Raw genomic sequence first — 16,917 nt, 5'->3', positions numbered from 1 at the left:
AAAGCACTTTTAATGCGCAAACTTATACGGGACACATTTGCCCCTGTTACCGTTTTAGCTCGTTTCGCGGCTCCCAGCTGCATCCGCCTCCCTCAATACTGAACCAATTTTAGAACGAGTAGTACCTATGAATCATACGCACACATACACATGGGGAAATAGGGCCCAGGTTGAAAAATACCGAAGTTATCCTTTAACTATAAGAGCTAGTAGCTCTTAAAATATTGGATCCTTAAGTTCCCATAATGCAGTTCAATAGGGTCCTTCCCTGCATTCACATGGTGTCCAGATAATAATAATAACAAAAAAAAAAAAGAATTACAGACTGGGAAACAGAGCAACAACTCGAAAAGTCAGTGAAAATTCTGGTCGGGAGGTGCCAAGTTGATGTCATGTATTGTGACACACACACACACACACACACATATATATATATATATATATATACACACACATATATCCTACATTCATCCTTTCCGTACATACTTACATCCTTTTCCTTACATCCTCTCCATACATCCTTTGCATTGTAAAATCTTAAAATACTTGGTAACATCTGTTTACTTTAATAAATAATTTGCAGAATGCCTCTTGAATTAATGTTACACAGATCAGGATAGCAGAATCAGCAGTGCTCATATTTTGTTTTTGGCTGCAATGCTCAGAGCAGAGGACCCACTGTCTCCTTGCTAGCTGTAACTGTACCTTGGACCGCATGGGGGAAGTACAAATTCAACAAAAATAGACTATTTAACCAAGGTTTTGTGGCAAGACTGAAACCTGTACTAGGTGATGCATTCGAGGCTCGGTGTATTTTATGCAGAAAGTTTGAGAAACACAACTTGCCAGGAAAGCCTGTCAACAAGCGCCATAGTTCTGTTTGACCCTCGTCTCCAACACGAAATAAAAATATCATGTTTTATGTTCCAATAAACCGCAAGCTCATTGTTTTTTTCCTTTAAATTTGATATTGTAAAAGTGATCTTAAATTTTATTCTGAGTTGAACAAAAAAAGTCTCTAAAGTCTGAATTACAACTCACCTTAAGCCAGGGGCGGAAATCCCGGGGGGGACAGGGGGGACATCACTCCCCCTTCAGTAAAGCTGTACCCCCCTAGAATCATTTGAGACACAATTAATAATTTTTGAACAATGCAGTAGTATTTATTGAAAGCACAATGTAAGCGGTGCTCATTATAATCACGCAATAATGTGCTATTTAAATCTTAAAAGATTTAGTCCCCCCCTCCCATTCCTAGTAGTGGTATATCCCACACTCTTTCCAACGGGCGGGGCTGCTTGGCAGCAGTAGCAGCGTGTGGCTGGAACCGCTGCCCACATCGCGCATCGCAGGGTAAGATGTTCACTCACACAGACACAGTTTAACTTACACAAGTTACAACACATCCCATTTACTGTTACAACAAGCCCCAGGCCCAGGCTGATAATATAAACTGTCTGCAACATTTCTCCTGCATTGTTCAAAAGCCTACTCAATTACGAGTGCTGCTAAGCTAAAAGCTAATGATTAAGCTCAGAGTTTAGTGATAGTCAGAGAGGATAGGAGAGAAAGAAGAGGGAGAGGACAGGACAAGAGCAGTCAGTGGTGGAGCGGCTCGCAGCTAATGGGTACCTGTCTGTAGGCTCTCCACCTGTCAGTGAGACAAACATGAAAGACATGCAGTCTAACGGATGAGGAGCGGTCATTATGCGCGATTGTTACACACAGTTGTGAGGTGCGCAGCGGCAGATCTGACAGCACACTGTTTATAAACCATTTTACCAGTTTAATTGCAGGAAATGTTTAGTTGTTAAGCCATTTCTCATAAGTATAGATATTCACTTTAGTTGTTAAGCCATTTCTCATAAGTATAGATATTCACTCTACCTGTTGGAGAGATAGAGAGAAGATTAAAGCGTCAAATTGCGGTAAAAGATGCTGTATAAAAGACAGGCTACAACTTTTTTTCCTTGTCCCCCCCTGGAATTATTCTCTAAAATTTTACTGTTTATTGTCCCCCCCAACTATGAAATGGGATTTTCGCCCCTGCCTTAAGCTGAAAGAACCGTAGATATCCTCTGAATGTCGCATACAGCTCTTTTAATAATTCATGTGAGTCACTTTCCAAACAAAATATTTGTCACCCACTTCTTAAATGTGATGGTTTTTTTATGATTTTCTTCTTATCTCTGTATTTTTTATTATCATTAGTAAAATATTTTGGAGTTATGAACAGTTGGTTGGAAAAAAAAACTTGCAATATGAATGACACCCTGTGAAACTGTGAAGGGCATGTCTGGCTACAGAAGACTATAATCAGGAATGCTGATGAAAATGAGCGGCATTTAAAACTGAGATGAAAGGCTTTTTTTTAGTAGCTTTATGATTTAGATATAGATAAACAATTCTGTTTTTCCCTTTTTAATCTGAGCCATGCCACCCGCAGTGCATCCCTTTAGATTAAGTCAAGTAATTTCACTAATGAACATATGAAAAACAAGGTCACATACAACTGGTGAAGACGTTTGTAAAATACAAACTCAGTGTTTTTCACACATGCTGAGGAGTTGGTCATATCCTTTTGGCTTTCAGTATGAGTATTGGCAGGAAATACTCTGAGCCTCCTAGTGTGAAGAAATGAGTTCACACATGTGAGCTGCTCCACCCAAACACCTTCCAGCTGCTCTACTTTCTAACATTGAACTCTAACTAAACCAAAGGTGACACATGTTAGTGCTACAGTAAAATATAATATATATAATATTCCTGCATGTGGAATTCCAAATGGACTTGTCTTGCATGTTTTGTTTTGTTATGTTGTCCGTTTTGTCTTTGGGTTATGTTCATTGCAGATATTTTAGGTCATGGCAGATGTTGTTAATAACATTTATTACAGCTCTGGTGCTTTGCATGCTGACTCACTGGCAGCTCTTACTGGTCCACTCTAACAGAGTCATCGTCAGCCAGTATATTAGTTCCACCTGTGCTTTCCCTGCTATGTTAAGTCAAAATGTCTGCTGTGCAAAACGCCTGTGCACACAATCTTAGCCCCCGACAGCAAACAGTATCTAACCATGTTCACATACTGTTCATACTCTGCTGAACAGCCTGCTGAAGTTTTCACATTCCAGTCGTCCTTTGATAAGCAACAGGTGTTTGATAGAGAGGGAATAAAACCCGTTACTAAGAGACCAAACCCTGCTGCCTTGAACAACTACAGGCTCGTAGCCTTGACTCCCCTTTGTATGACTAACACTGTGGTGCAGAAAATCACACAGGCATCTTCTTATAGTGAGATTTAAGATGTTCAGCAGCCAGGACTTGATGTGCTGAGAAAGCATTAAGACCCTTGTCTCCATCTGTCTCTCTAAAACTAACAAAGACAGGGCTAAAACATAAAAATAAATCTATAGAGTGCTGCAGAAATGCGTCCCAAAACCTGGAAACGAGTTGGTGTTTTTGCACTCCTGGTTCCCTCTTCTTGAAGTCAGTGGATTTTTTGAGTGGTTTTGGTTAGATACCTGAAAGGTCTGTGGGTAACACAAGCTTAAGAGACTTTCACATTTTGTTCTACAACATCACATACATCAGTAAATACCCTACTCATAATTTTGATGCTTTAAGTGTCTTTAAAAAGAACGGACATGGCATACGGCCTTGTTGTGTTTATACTCGTGCCTTTGCAAACTGTTCTAATGAAAAGGATGTGAAACTGGCAACTGGAAGAGCACTGACCACTGGTTAGATCCTGTCATGCTATGGGGAAAGGCTTTTGTGGAAGAAGTTGCTGAGACTTAAGTCATGCAGCCGTGGTGTAGTTTGTTTACAGCCTAACGTTAGGTTTTTGCTTATGGTGATTTCAGTTATGCTTCAAAAATCGTAAAAGTGGTGTTATTTGCTTGACAAAATGTGTTAGTATCAAAAACTTTTGTTTGCCACAGAGCTTTTTTTCTGCAATAATCCAAAATCCAATGGAAAATACCACTCGCTTTTTGTTGAGGGAACCAGTGTGATGTAACTTCCAGGTTTGCCGGCAAAAAACGTCATCCCTGCAGTTCTCTACGGCCTACAAGAATGGTACATGTCTATATTTGTGCCGTGTACAATACATAAGCCTTTTAACAAACTGAAATTAACATATCTTATTGTACATCATACTAAAAATGTCATCTGATTTCTTTATTCAACTTTGTTTCACTGTAGTAATTAAACAACCTGAAGCAGATCTTGCAAAAGGTGTTACCTGCAATGTTCTGTGTTTCTCAATAATAGCAAACTTCCCCAGTTTGCAGTAAGTGGAACTGGATTAAGGGTGTGTTTTTACTGTCATGTATGTATGAAGGTTCCCATTTTTGGCCATTATACAACTGATTTTGTTCCCAAACACAGTCCAGCAGAATTTACAGGTAACACACAATGTGACAATCAAATTAGAGGCTTGAGGAAGCATCCAGTTTCCTCACTGTTGCAACTTCTTGATGCTAAAGATGCCTTCAAAAGCAAGTAAACCATGACTATTACCACTTCTGATAGAAGACACTGAGCCAGTCATGCTGCCGATTACAAAGGTCCTTACCACATTTGTGTCCGTTTCTATGGTGTGCTCCACAACACATGTTTGGTCGGCTGCAGAGCCTCGGTCCCAGCTGCAGTCCAACTGGATCAGAGCACGGCAGCGGTAGTGGCACGTGAATCTACAATCTGTAAGGGAAGGAAGTCACACACATAAACGCATGTGACAAAATCATTAACAGAGAACATGCATGTGGTGTTATTGTAGAGTGCAGTTATAAGACAGTGATGTCCTCTGGCTGTTAATGGTCATTTCAGTTACTCTAGGTGGGCTTTCCTTTGCATTTACTAAGCTCTCCCATTTGTGTCGCATGTATATAAATACATAAATAAATGCTACTTGTCTTCAAGTGCACATATGGCAATACTGCACCTGTTGAGCTGCAAAATAAATATCCTGTCACATGAATGCAGAATTCAGTTTCTGTATAAATGCGTGACTATTTGTTTCTTTGATGAATATCTTGATAATTGTCATCAGTGTTTGTGTTGATGCTTAATTGTGATTTGATTGCAGTTTCATATTCAGATTACTGTTAAGGAGCCTTTTTTCTTCACACCACTGCTTTAAACAAACCGCAGCCACATTTCAGAGGGTTTCATTTGATGAGAAGGAAGTTCAAATTGAAAGCAACTCTAAGATGAGTCTTGAGCAATTAGAGCATAAATGTCTCTAGCCTACCCCAATCAGATAATGATCAGACCACCAAACCACTTAAACAACTGCATGCTAGATAACATCGAGTGACGACGTGGAGCACATTAATGGCATGGCAGAGCAAGCAGACAAGGTTATAATTTCTATGTGTCACCAGGCTGAGTACAGGGTTATTTTGGACTGCACCCACACTGGAGGCTGCATCTTTCTCACAACCAAATTTCCCTCTACTCTCCGTCTTGTTCTCATTTCTGATCATGCATATGCACCAAGGCAGCCACACATGCACACACTCAGGCACGCAAACAGCCCACATAAGCCAACTCACTGACACACCGCAGGCTCTGCTTGTACAGTCCCCAGATGAAGTCTCCACACAGGTCGCACCACGTGGGCTGAGCGTGGCTACATGGCTGGAAGTTGTGTCCCTCCCCCTTCTCCTCCAGAGGCTGGGGGTCCTGGGTGCTGCTCAGGAGTCTGATGATGCCCACCCTGCTCAGCAGGTCTGGGACCTTCCCCGGGCTGATCCTCAGGGCGTTGGTTCTCTCCAGGCGTGGAGGGAAGCAGGGCGTTTGTGTCCCATGTGTCAGCTCTATCTGCTCTCTGTCCGTCCTCAGGTCACGGAGCTCGATGAACTCCCCCCAAGACATCGTGTCGCTCAGAGCACGGCTTCCTCCATCATCACTGGCAGGAAGAAAAACATACAGTAACACACTAGGTACCTTCCAACGACTATGTGGCTCCTGTTTTAACATTTCACTGTGTGAGTCAGTGGCAGAAACCTGCAGTGTTCAACCTGATGTTTATGTGGTGGTTTGAAAGGGTTTCCATTTGACTCTGTGGTTTCTGAATGTTGGCCTGCTCTATCAGGAAACAAAAAATTCAAATGTGCTATTAAATTTAACACGCAAAAAACACCTAAAAATTATATACAGTATATTAATACTGTTAAACACTTACACCTTGTGGAACATATGACATATACTCAATTCGACTTCAGGAAGAATGGGGAGGAAATCGGTGGAGAAAATGGTGTGTTTATTTAGCCAATGAGTCCATGATTATCTGTGTACCATATATTAACCTTTACTTTAAATTAGGAAAATCTGTCATGCCTTTGTAAACATCCCTCAACGTCCTTTTTCTTTTCTTTCGCTCTTAAATGTAAAAAATGTTCATAAATAAAAAGTAGGCCTATATATATATTTATTTATTTTTTAATTATATACAGCTGTATAAGAAGTATCCCTGTATTTAAGTTGCCTTGATGAAGCAATACCACAATTTAAAAATACATTATTTTAGGTAAAAATTGCTCATTTAAATTGTACATATTATATTATTGAATCATTATTACTGATGCTTTACTGATGCTTTATGTTTTAATGTGATGGCCATTCAAGTTAGAGGTAGTTTTAACTTACTGGCATTGTCATGTACATGCTGTTTTACATGTTTTTTATTTAAAATATTATTCTGTCGAGAAACTACAGCTCTCAAATAAATGCAGTTGAGTGTATGTAGCCTATATTAGCATAAAATGGAAACACTCAATAAGCTGTAGGCTATTAAAGTATAGTGAAAGAGTAAATGTACTTCTAGCAAGTGCAATAACGTTTGTTTTGTTTGTGTCAGAGTTATATACAGCAGATTTCAGACATTTTATAACACACTATAAGTTTATATATGATGGTGTATTAACTATGTAGTGTATATGACACGTTGGTCATACATAACATGCTCCATGTGAGTAATTATGTAATATTTGATAGTCTGCCAACCCAGTGTAAGTAGAGTGTGAAAGAAGACATTACTGTTACATGTTTATGTCACCAAGCAATGTGCTGTAGGCTGAGGTTTCTCAGTACATGAGTAACTATGATTTCTCTGTAAATACAACAATTAAAGGTGCGTTTAAGACGGCTCGGAAGATGAAAAGTCACATGTTTAGGTCTGAAAAACAAGCTTTGTAAATAACATTAATCACTGACACGTCAAAGTGAAATAAAATCTTGAGTATCTTCAGTCTAACTTACCAAAACAGGAGGGGAAACAGCCCCGTGGCACCCGCTTTGTCTCAAAACTTCTTCTTCCATCCGGAGAGAAAAAACTTTCCGCAGCAAACTTCTGACGGTTTCCAAGTAACGGAGGTGTGAGGCCGCTGCTACATCTCTGGAAATAATCTATCATCACCGGCGGCTCACATCTAACTAACGACGGAGGCCCTGTTTGCTCGGTAATATCAGAGAAACAACGGTGTGTGAGCACTCCTCAAGACATCTTTAGATTGTGTCAGACTGCGCTGTGAGAGGAGGAAGCTGCTCATTATGAAAAAGAGAGAGTAAGATGAGACTGAGCTGAGCCGACATCCGGAATGTTTTCACATAGGGGGTGCTTCTGAGTCCGGAGCACCGGAGCACAGCTGAGTGGGCGTGCAAAGTCCCCCCTCCACACCCCTCCAACCACTGTGTTAAACCCTATCTCTAACCACCCACCCACACACACACACACACATACACACACGGGTAGTATTTATAATGCTTAAACCAACAGCCAACACCGTTATGTATTCACTGAAAGAAAGTCAACAGTCTAACATTCATGGAGGGCAAAGTCTGAACATGACTGACAGGAGTAACAACCAAGAAGAGGAACCACAAATCCCCAGTACTTGAACTGGGTGAGTATTAAAAGAGGTTTGAATAGAAGAGAATAGACTATGTCTTCATTGTCTATCCATCCATCCATTTTCATCCACAAAGCACCCCAGACGTCCCTCTCTCCAACAACGCTTTCCAGCTCCTCCTGGGGGGACCTCAAGGTGTTACCAGGCCAGACGAGATACAAGATCCCTCCAGCGTGTTCTGGGTCTACCCCAGGACCTCCTACCAGTGGGACATGCCCAGAACACCTCCAACAGGAGGCGCCCAGGAGGCATCCTGATCAATTGCCTGAACCACCTGAACTGACCCCTTTCGATGCAAAGGAGCAGCGGCTCTACTCCACGCTCCCTCCGCATGTCCAAGCTCCTTACCCTATCTCTAAGGCTGAGCCCAGCCACCCCACGGAGGAAGCTTATTTCGTCCACTTGTATCCACGATCTCATTCTTTCGGTCACTACCCAGAGCTCATGACCATAGGTGAGGGGTTGGGACGTAGATGGACCAGTAAATCGAAAGCTTTGCCATCCGACTCAGCTCTCTCTTCACCACAGCAGTCTGGCAATCCATCTCACGCTACATTCTACCCTCACTCGTGAACAAGACCCCGAGATACTTGAACTCCCTCGCTTGAGGCAGTAAGTTACTCCCGGGTTTCCAGCAGCGAACCATGGCCTCAGATTTGAAGGTGCTGACTCTCCTCCCGACCGCTTCCCACTCAGCTGCAAACCGCTCCAGTGCATGCTGGAGGTAACGGTCGTTTATTGTCTACTAGACTGGAAAGTTGTCCTTAAGAAACGACATAAAGAAACAAGCAGTTAATGAAACAAACACATCAACAAGGTTACATTGGTCTGTCATTGTGGTCATATGAAAATACCTACACGCCTTTCTTCTTAATAGCACTGGGCAGGAAGACAATGTAGAGTTGTAGAGTAGAGTTGTTAAAGCATTTTTATTTGCTGCTGGTGTAATGAAGTTAAATGCACCTCTAATGTGTTGAATAATAAAATCAAAGGAGTTCAGGAGTCTTGACAGTGAAGCAAGGTTTCATTAAACACAAATGACAAACACAAAATCATAAACAAACATTACAGTATTCAAAACAAAAGGAACAATAACACTTTATAACTGGGCATAAACTTTTCCTGCATTGAGAGAATTTCAAAAATGTATAGGAATCTGAATTAGCGTCGTGAACATGCAGATCTGTTCCCCTCCCATTGTGTGACTCAACAGTCTATCGTCCATCACCAGTTGTTTCATGTGTGTCAGCAGTCTCTCTTCATTAGCTGTTGATGTGCAGGTCCCTCTGGATCTTCTCTGTGGCCTCGGCCATAAGCTGGCAGGCTCTCTTGTGTTTAGGCCAGTGCTTCACCTGACATTCTCTGTCAAACACAATAAGATGAATGAGACTTAAGATCAGGAGAAACATATCATACATTTAGCATGTGATATCAAAATACCAAGAACATTTATGTAAGATATGTGGTGTAGAAAGATATGTCTAATGGCCATGGATAAGATGTAATTTTATGTCTGATGTAGAAACACAGACTTGTATTCATCTTCATCACCAGTGCAAGTCTCAATATGTGTGTGACCATTAAATCAGACTGAATATGCCAGCTGGAAAAGGTGTGTTTTCAGATGGGATATGAAAGTGGAAAGGGAGTCAATATTACAAATAGACATGAGTAGATATAAAGGACTTCAGACAGGTAGGACAGAACGCTTCTAGATGGTTGCCATGGTAGCAGGCTAAGCATTAGCACATATGTTCTCCAGCTCCTGGGGGATCCTGAGGCGCTTCACTAGAAACATATCGCCAACAAAAAACATTGTTTTACTGTGGTATGGCATGCCAGGCGTGCCCTGGTCTCCTGCACTGCCTATAATTCTGGAGTTTTTTTAGAAACACATAAAAGTTAAACATATTCTCAACTTTTCATCGCAAGGCGCAGAGTTGCACCGCCAATCATTGTCACACTTGCCCCAGGCAGCCAATCAAATCAAGCAAAAGGCGGGCTTTATTAATTTACCACCTCCTTCCTGTTTTGATCATTTGATTTGTTAGGAATAGGAGAACAATGGCAGATGAAAGGTTGATATTGGCAGCATTTAATTATCAGAATCAGAATCAGAAATACTTTATTGACCCCTGAGGGGAAATTGTTTGCGTTACAGGTGCTCCTTACAAGATTAAGATAAGAAAGATAAGTGAAAATATAAGAAATCTAACAAGAATATTTAAAAAATATTAATTATAACCTAAACAAGATTATTTACAAAAATATATATTGTAACCCAAACAAGATTATTTACAAAAATATGTATAGTAACCTTAACAGATAATAAACGGAATACATACAGTAAAGGTAAAATGGGTTATGATGAACTATATAATTCAAGGTCACCCCACATGAACAACCAAGTTAAATCTAAATATAATGCTGTTTATTATGCTGATAAACAGGCTAGCTAGCTGTTGGACTGTGAGAGAGCTACAGAGAGTGAGAGAGGGAGTTTCATGATGACTGCTGTCTTTAACCCTTTATGACCTACCATAGAACAAGTCCACCAGAGCGTATCTTTACATTTTTACATTCTGTAGTGCCATTTTTGGAGTAGTTATTATGCTATCCATCAATATAACCCTTATACCCTCAGTTCATGCTCACAACGTGATGGTGCTTATTCTAACGTAGGAAGTGCTGTGAGTATCTGTGGTCTGGATTATAATGTTTTTGTTGTGTGGACTTTTTACTCTATTTCTACAAACCCATTAGTGCAAGGAAACAGTGATCTGGGACATGATGAATGCATGATATGTTAGTGTAAAATTATTGCTCTATCTTATTTGGTTTCATTTCTATCGGCATTTAAAAATAGATATGCAAATGAGATCGCTGGTGCTCCAACAGGTCTTAAAGAGCTACGAGAAAGTGAGACGGTATGAGAGAATCTGCTTGAATCATTTTTTTCTGTCAATCACAGTTGATCGTACAGTTGTGCACGCAGCCCCACTCCACAGGTGCACCACTCTGTTTTACCCAGCGCCTTTGCCAAGGTATTTTCAAAGCAGCCACACCTGTAGCAACACACCGCTGTATGATCCGGGCATGAGGTGGTTTTCAAACCATCTGGGATATGAAATGTCTGATCTAATGTCTGAGCTGCTCACTCCATATCTGACCAACAGTGAGCACAGGACACTCATTTTGGTAGCATATACTCATGATCTCATTCTTTCAGTCATGTCCCAAAGCTTATGATCATAGGTGAGGGTTGAAAAGTGCATCAACTGGTAAATCATGAGCTTTGCCTTCAGACCCAGCTCCCTCTTAACTACGACAGTCCGGTTCAGCGTCTGCACTACCACAGGACAAACATCTATACGAGTCTTACCTGTGACAGTACCACTCTCCCTGACATCGAGAGCATCTCTTTGCAGCCTCTTTCCCACAGGATCCACACTTTGGCTTCTCGGGGAGTAAACTCTCCATCAGATCCAAATTGTACATCTGGGCCAACCTGGTATAGAACAATACTTATGTCAATAATCATCACAGTGAGAATAATACAATTGACTTCTCTTTACATTCAGTGCTCAGACTTGTGTGTGCAGTATTACCTCTGTGCCTGCTGCCTCAGGTCACTCTCAGACGGGCTGAACGTTTCTTTGACTTGATACTTTGCTATTGCCTTCCACTTCCCAGAATTCTCACTCACAATGTGGTTCCACATTTCTGGGATCTGCACATAAAGCAAAACTGAGGGTAAATGCACAGGGGACATAGTAAGCTGTATACACTTTTGCGTGCATGTGTGAGTGTGCACCTGTTCCAGAATGAGGCTCTTTTTTGGAGGGGCAGGGTCTGTAACGGCCAGGTGAGCCAGGAAACGCTGCAGCTCCACCAGGTTTGGCAGTTGATCAACCAACACCTCCGTCAGGAAACCCCGCAGCTGTGGTACATGAACAATAAGCCCACAAATAATTACAGCAACAACAATAACAGCAAGACTGTATGAGAACACTAGAAAAGTGCACTGAGTTGAACAGGGTGTCTGGGGTGTGAACAAGTTACATTTAAGACTTTTTAAGACCTTTTTAATACCACTTTAAATGAACTTTAGACCAAATGTGCGATGGAAATACACACCAATAGCAAAAATATACTCTTTTCAAGTACATACACTGATGTCAGTTCAAAATGACTGTTTATGACATGTCCCCGAAGCCAATAAAAATAAGTACCTTGTCTATTTTTGATGGAGCTTACAATAGAAGCACAGATATCAAGGAAAAATGACCAAATCAACAAAATCTCTAGGTGTACAAAATCAGGCAGACAGAGTGCGCTGCTTCTGAAATGCTCCCTGTGTGGTATGACCGAGCAAAACCAGGTTGCAGGCAGACAGCGGAGGCCTGCACTGGGTGTAATTGTCCTTCCTGGCTCCCTTACAGTCAAGATGGTGGCGAAGATAACGAAAACTGGGGAAATCTGGTATTGTGGATTGTAACATATCACGTGTTGAAATGAATCTGCAGATGCTCTGGTGCAAAATAAGACCAAACTCTTTTATGAATGTCAGTTTCTGAGCCACAACAGAGGCCTAAATGTGGCCTGCAACAGACGGTAAGGCTTGTTGTTTATAGCTGAGATGATTTACGGAAATCTTGCAGCCCCTAGAGAGTAGTAAGTAATCAGCAGTCAATGACGGCATAAAACAGTCAATTAAACAGGTTTTTCAACTATTGTGAATCGCCACAACCACAAGAAGTCCTTGGGTATATATATAGTCATAAAAGTGCACACAATGTATGAGGTCGATTGGTCCGGTAGTTGTGAGATTAGCTGCGGACAGATGGATACACAAACACACGACCCAATGCATGATTGGAGGGGATAACAGGGACTACAGGAGGATGCACAAGGCTCTCTGGTTATATAATTAATGCAACAGGAAGGGGATGAGAAAACGTATAATAGGAGGAAACATCTTAGTCAAAACAAACCTTGGAAACTGAATCTGTGTTTTAACGAGCGAGGAGGACAGATATGTTGTTGGAGGACAATGATCTGGCATTCACACACTTCCTCTGCTTTACTTTTCAAATAACTCAAGCATCACAGCTCAAGACCCTGAAGATAATAAAGGAATGATGAAAAGTCAACATTTTCTTCACAGTTTACCTTCAGAAGCTGATTCTTGTTGAAATTGTTGAATTCATATTTCCTTTGGCAGTCTTCCTTCAGCAGCAGATTGTAAAGAGAAATCCAGACCTGACCGTCTAGTTTTGTCATCTTTAAACGGTCCTCAGCAGGGATCTTCTGCCATCTGCCACTGATGTACTTTTCTACTTCACCTTCAGTGGGAGACCGAGAGGAGAGAATTAAATGAAGGGTCCCATGCAAAAATATAAGAACATATTTGATATGCAAGAGGTGTGATGCACAGTATACCTTCTTTATAGCGACTCCAAGGGCAGCAGTCAATCAGCTGAACCAGGACACAAGGCAGGTTATGTGTGCACAGCATGCGGTTGATGACACTGACACTGTGAAGAAAGAAAAGGTCACATAACGGAAAACTTTTCTGCAGCAACTCTGATAGATGATGACTTGTTTAAAGGAATACTTCACCCTTCAAATGATCATGTGTATATCACTTAGTCACCTTGTGTTACGTTGAAATCAGAAAGACAATTTAGTTATTCTAGCATGCCTCTATGGTGACTGAAGAATCCAAAAAAGATTAACATTCTTGATACACTTAAGTCATAGTGGTCAGTGTTTAGAAACAGCAAAATTATATCAAAACATCCACTGACAAACTCACTGGAGACGCATAATAGACACAGATGTAAATGGCGATGTGTCTCTGCTGTCCACTTGTGTTCAGATCACCGAAACACATTAATACCAGGAGTAAACACTCTCAGAGTTTTCTTACTGAGTTCAACATAACACAGAGTGAGTAACTGATACACAAAAGGTTATTTGGGGGATCAAGTATTAATTTAAGACAGTTTTCAAACAAAAATTCCAAAAGCTCAAGGTTGTTAAATGTGTTTTATCTTTGTTTTGTATTACTGTAAATGTATTATCTTGGGTTTGAACTGTTGGTTGGACAAAACAAGCAATTTGAAGATGTTAAATGTTTTTTTAACAACTGCTTCATGTATTATAAACAAAATGATTAAGAAGGTCAAAAATGGTTTAGCTTGAATGCCTTAAAGTCTCAGAGGATTTCTCAGATTCTCCCCTGTAAGCCTCTAATCCCTGAACCTTACTGATGCTCCGGACACGCTTGTCGTACCTCTCGGTGTGATCAGTGATGTAGCGCAGCACAGAAACAGCCTTCAGGGAGATTTCAAACTCCAGTGCAGCACTCTGCACCTGCAACTCCTTCAACAAGTGAAAAGAATGATGTGACTGATCACATTTAGTAATAGAAGGACCAAAGAAAGAACAACAAATCTCAGATGTCTGTACCTCTATAGTGGATACAACTGCTTCTCCTCTCAGGTTGTGTTGGTCAAGAGTTGTTGTGCCCTCCCTGGTCGCTTTGCTCGCCAGTAAGGTGAGTTTGCGGTGGCAGTAATCCACCAAGTCAAGAACAGAGTCATCGGCTGAGTCACATGAATCCTGCACAATAAACAAAACTTAAGACTATGACAATATTTATAGAGACAGATAGTCTAAGCTGCTTGGCTGCACAATCAGGGGGTATTCTGGGGTATGTATTTACACACTGACCTTATGATACATTATCGTTTCAAGTAGGTTTATGATTGTGACTTCATGGTGGATCTAAGAAGGAGGCATTAAAGAACATATGAAATCAGTTATGAGTGCTGCCAGCTGACATCATTTTACATCTGATTTTACACTCACAACCATGTACAGCTGAAATGTGTTCTTGGGATTAAAGTCCTGCAGCTGACATAAAATGGGGAACACTTTGTGCTTCCACACTTCGATGAGGATCATTTCATGGACCAGAACAGGTATCTAGAGAGGAAGGGAGGTAGGGAAAGATACTGTAGATTAAAAAACTTTTCTAAAGTGTTCATCATGCTATCATATATAATTATTTTTCTTTTTTGGAAGGGCTTCTCTAAATTCCATTTCAACATCACGTGTCGAGAGGTAGGACTCACCTTTCCATAGGACACCAGGTGCTCTTTGACGAACTCATTGTGCATAGCAGAAGCATTCAGTATCGCCTGCATGTTGAGTTTCTCGATGTGCTCGTGCTGTCTGAACCACCTGTCAACACACACCAAGAGAAAAATAATTTAACAGCACAGAAATAGGTTTCATCAACTGCTACAGTAGGTTTCAACGCTATACTTTCAAAGTAGCTTCGCAAACACTGCTGGCTCACTTAAATTAAATCTAAAGTTATATCCTGGATAGTTTAATGCTAGTTTAGCCATGTTAGCTAATGTTAACTTTAGCTCTAGCTAACTTGAGGTGTTGCTGGTTCACCTTACCTCTCAGAGCCCACCTCCTTGACAGAGAAAGTTTCCAGACTTTGAACAAACGCCTCTGCTTCGACCGGCAGAATTACAGACGTGTCCATTTTGTTACAGGACACTATTCAACAAACTATCGAGTAAAATAAGAAAAGAAGAATATTATTAGCTAACTCTTCAGTCAAGTGGAGTTAACCGGTTAGCCTTCGTGTCCTGTGGTTGTCATGGTGACTGTAAACCGAGCGCACCCAGAACGCAGTTCCTCCCGGCCGCCAGAGAGGGGCGGTACATCTTCAAGTAAAACCAACAGTGAGCTGAGTGTGAAGATCAAAAATGAGCAGTGATGGAGGAGGTATCAGGAGCTGCAGCACCACACTGCAAACATACTCCTACACAAGTAAGTATCACTAGCAAACTGCACTTCAAGAATACATTATTGGACTATTGTGAACTTTTGCACATACAGTTTAATTTCATTTCTTTTATTTATAATGACAACGCACATTAATCAACATAGCTGTAAATGTGCCAGTGTTAGCCAGCCGGCCATTTTTCAACTGCAGGCCTTTGTCAAGATATTTTAAATCAAAATTTTGCAGATCCTGCACAAAACTGCACAGGACTCTTATTCTGAAACAGCTCTATTGCACATATTTATAGTAATTTTTTATACATTTTCTATTACATATTTATTTCCTTGACCCTTGCAGTACTTTGCCTTAATGTGTATTTCTTGCACCAAACAGTGAGGCAAAGTCTTTGTGAGTGAAAACCTACTTGGCAATAAACATTACCATGATTCTCAAATAAAATTACTTACTGTTGTGAGTGTAAGAAATGTTTTTTATTGTTTTATATACTGCTGGGTTGTCTAAATTGCAATAATATATAATATTTTATAAGCTTAAAAGACTGTATAATGTAAAATCTTTTGTAAGCAACTGGGAACTGTAGCTGTCAAACCAATGTAGTTTGACAGTCATTTTTTTCCTTATAATTTGAGACATGAAATCTAGTACTGGTGCCTTTTTTCCACAGTATAGTGGTGAAGTAAAAATTATTGATATTAATGTTGGGTGGCACGGTGGTACAGTGATTGGCTTTGTCGCCTCACAACAAGAGGGTTCCCAGCTCGAATCCAGGGTGGGTTTTCTCTGGGTACTCCAGTTTCCTCCCACAGTCCAGAGACATGCAGGTTAGGTTGATTGGTGACTCTAAATTGCCCGTAGGTGTGAGTATGAGCGTGAATGGTTGTCTGCCTCTATGTGACCTGTCCAGGTTGTACACCACCTCTTTCCAAATGTTAGCTGGGATAGGCTCCAGCTCTCCCATAACCCCTAACAGACTAAGTGGTTACGGAAAATGAATGAATGAATGAATGTTTCTCATTGTAGTTTCAAAGTTAGATGAGTAATTTTGTCCAGTCTGACAACATGAGATCTTCTATATCCACTTGTTCCAGTGCTTCAGTCTCAGGCTCATTTTTAAAACGTGGCATCAAATGTTAAATTCTAGATGTTTTTTCCCCTCATCATTTTATG

General features: G+C 40.8%; 2 protein-coding genes across 3 annotated transcripts in view; both read right to left on the bottom strand.

Moving 5' to 3' along the window:
* LOC126386712 (ras association domain-containing protein 1-like) overlaps positions 1-7,569 on the bottom strand; it is a 14,723-nt gene extending 7,154 nt beyond the window's left edge. The window contains exons 1-3 of one of the 2 annotated variants that reach the window (XM_050039251.1): positions 7,267-7,569; positions 5,559-5,914; positions 4,577-4,701 (exon numbers count right to left, since the gene is read on the bottom strand). In XM_050039251.1, the coding sequence (XP_049895208.1) occupies positions 4,577-4,701; positions 5,559-5,880 (447 nt within the window). In that variant the 5' untranslated portion in view covers positions 5,881-5,914; positions 7,267-7,569. Of the gene's footprint in view, positions 1-1,041; positions 1,738-4,576; positions 4,702-5,558; positions 5,915-7,266 lie in introns of those variants that run through there. The other variant, XM_050039253.1, reaches the window with a different exon arrangement.
* A 1,256-nt stretch (positions 7,570-8,825) lies between these two features.
* On the bottom strand, positions 8,826-16,810 carry zmynd10 (zinc finger, MYND-type containing 10). The gene is made up of 12 exons (XM_050039240.1): positions 15,395-16,810; positions 15,059-15,167; positions 14,793-14,909; positions 14,655-14,708; positions 14,391-14,543; positions 14,215-14,303; positions 13,359-13,453; positions 13,089-13,261; positions 11,731-11,856; positions 11,525-11,646; positions 11,299-11,424; positions 8,826-9,278 (listed from the first exon to the last, which is right to left on the bottom strand). The coding sequence occupies exons 1-12, from the start codon at positions 15,481-15,483 to the stop codon at positions 9,179-9,181; spliced, it is 1,353 nt and encodes a 450-aa protein (XP_049895197.1). The 5' UTR covers positions 15,484-16,810; the 3' UTR covers positions 8,826-9,178.
* Positions 16,811-16,917: the final 107 nt, after the last annotated feature.

This window comes from Epinephelus moara, chromosome 24, assembly GCF_006386435.1.
Source record: "Epinephelus moara isolate mb chromosome 24, YSFRI_EMoa_1.0, whole genome shotgun sequence".
Taxonomy (NCBI): domain Eukaryota; kingdom Metazoa; phylum Chordata; class Actinopteri; order Perciformes; family Serranidae; genus Epinephelus; species Epinephelus moara.
This window is presented reverse-complemented; position numbering and strand designations above follow the sequence as displayed.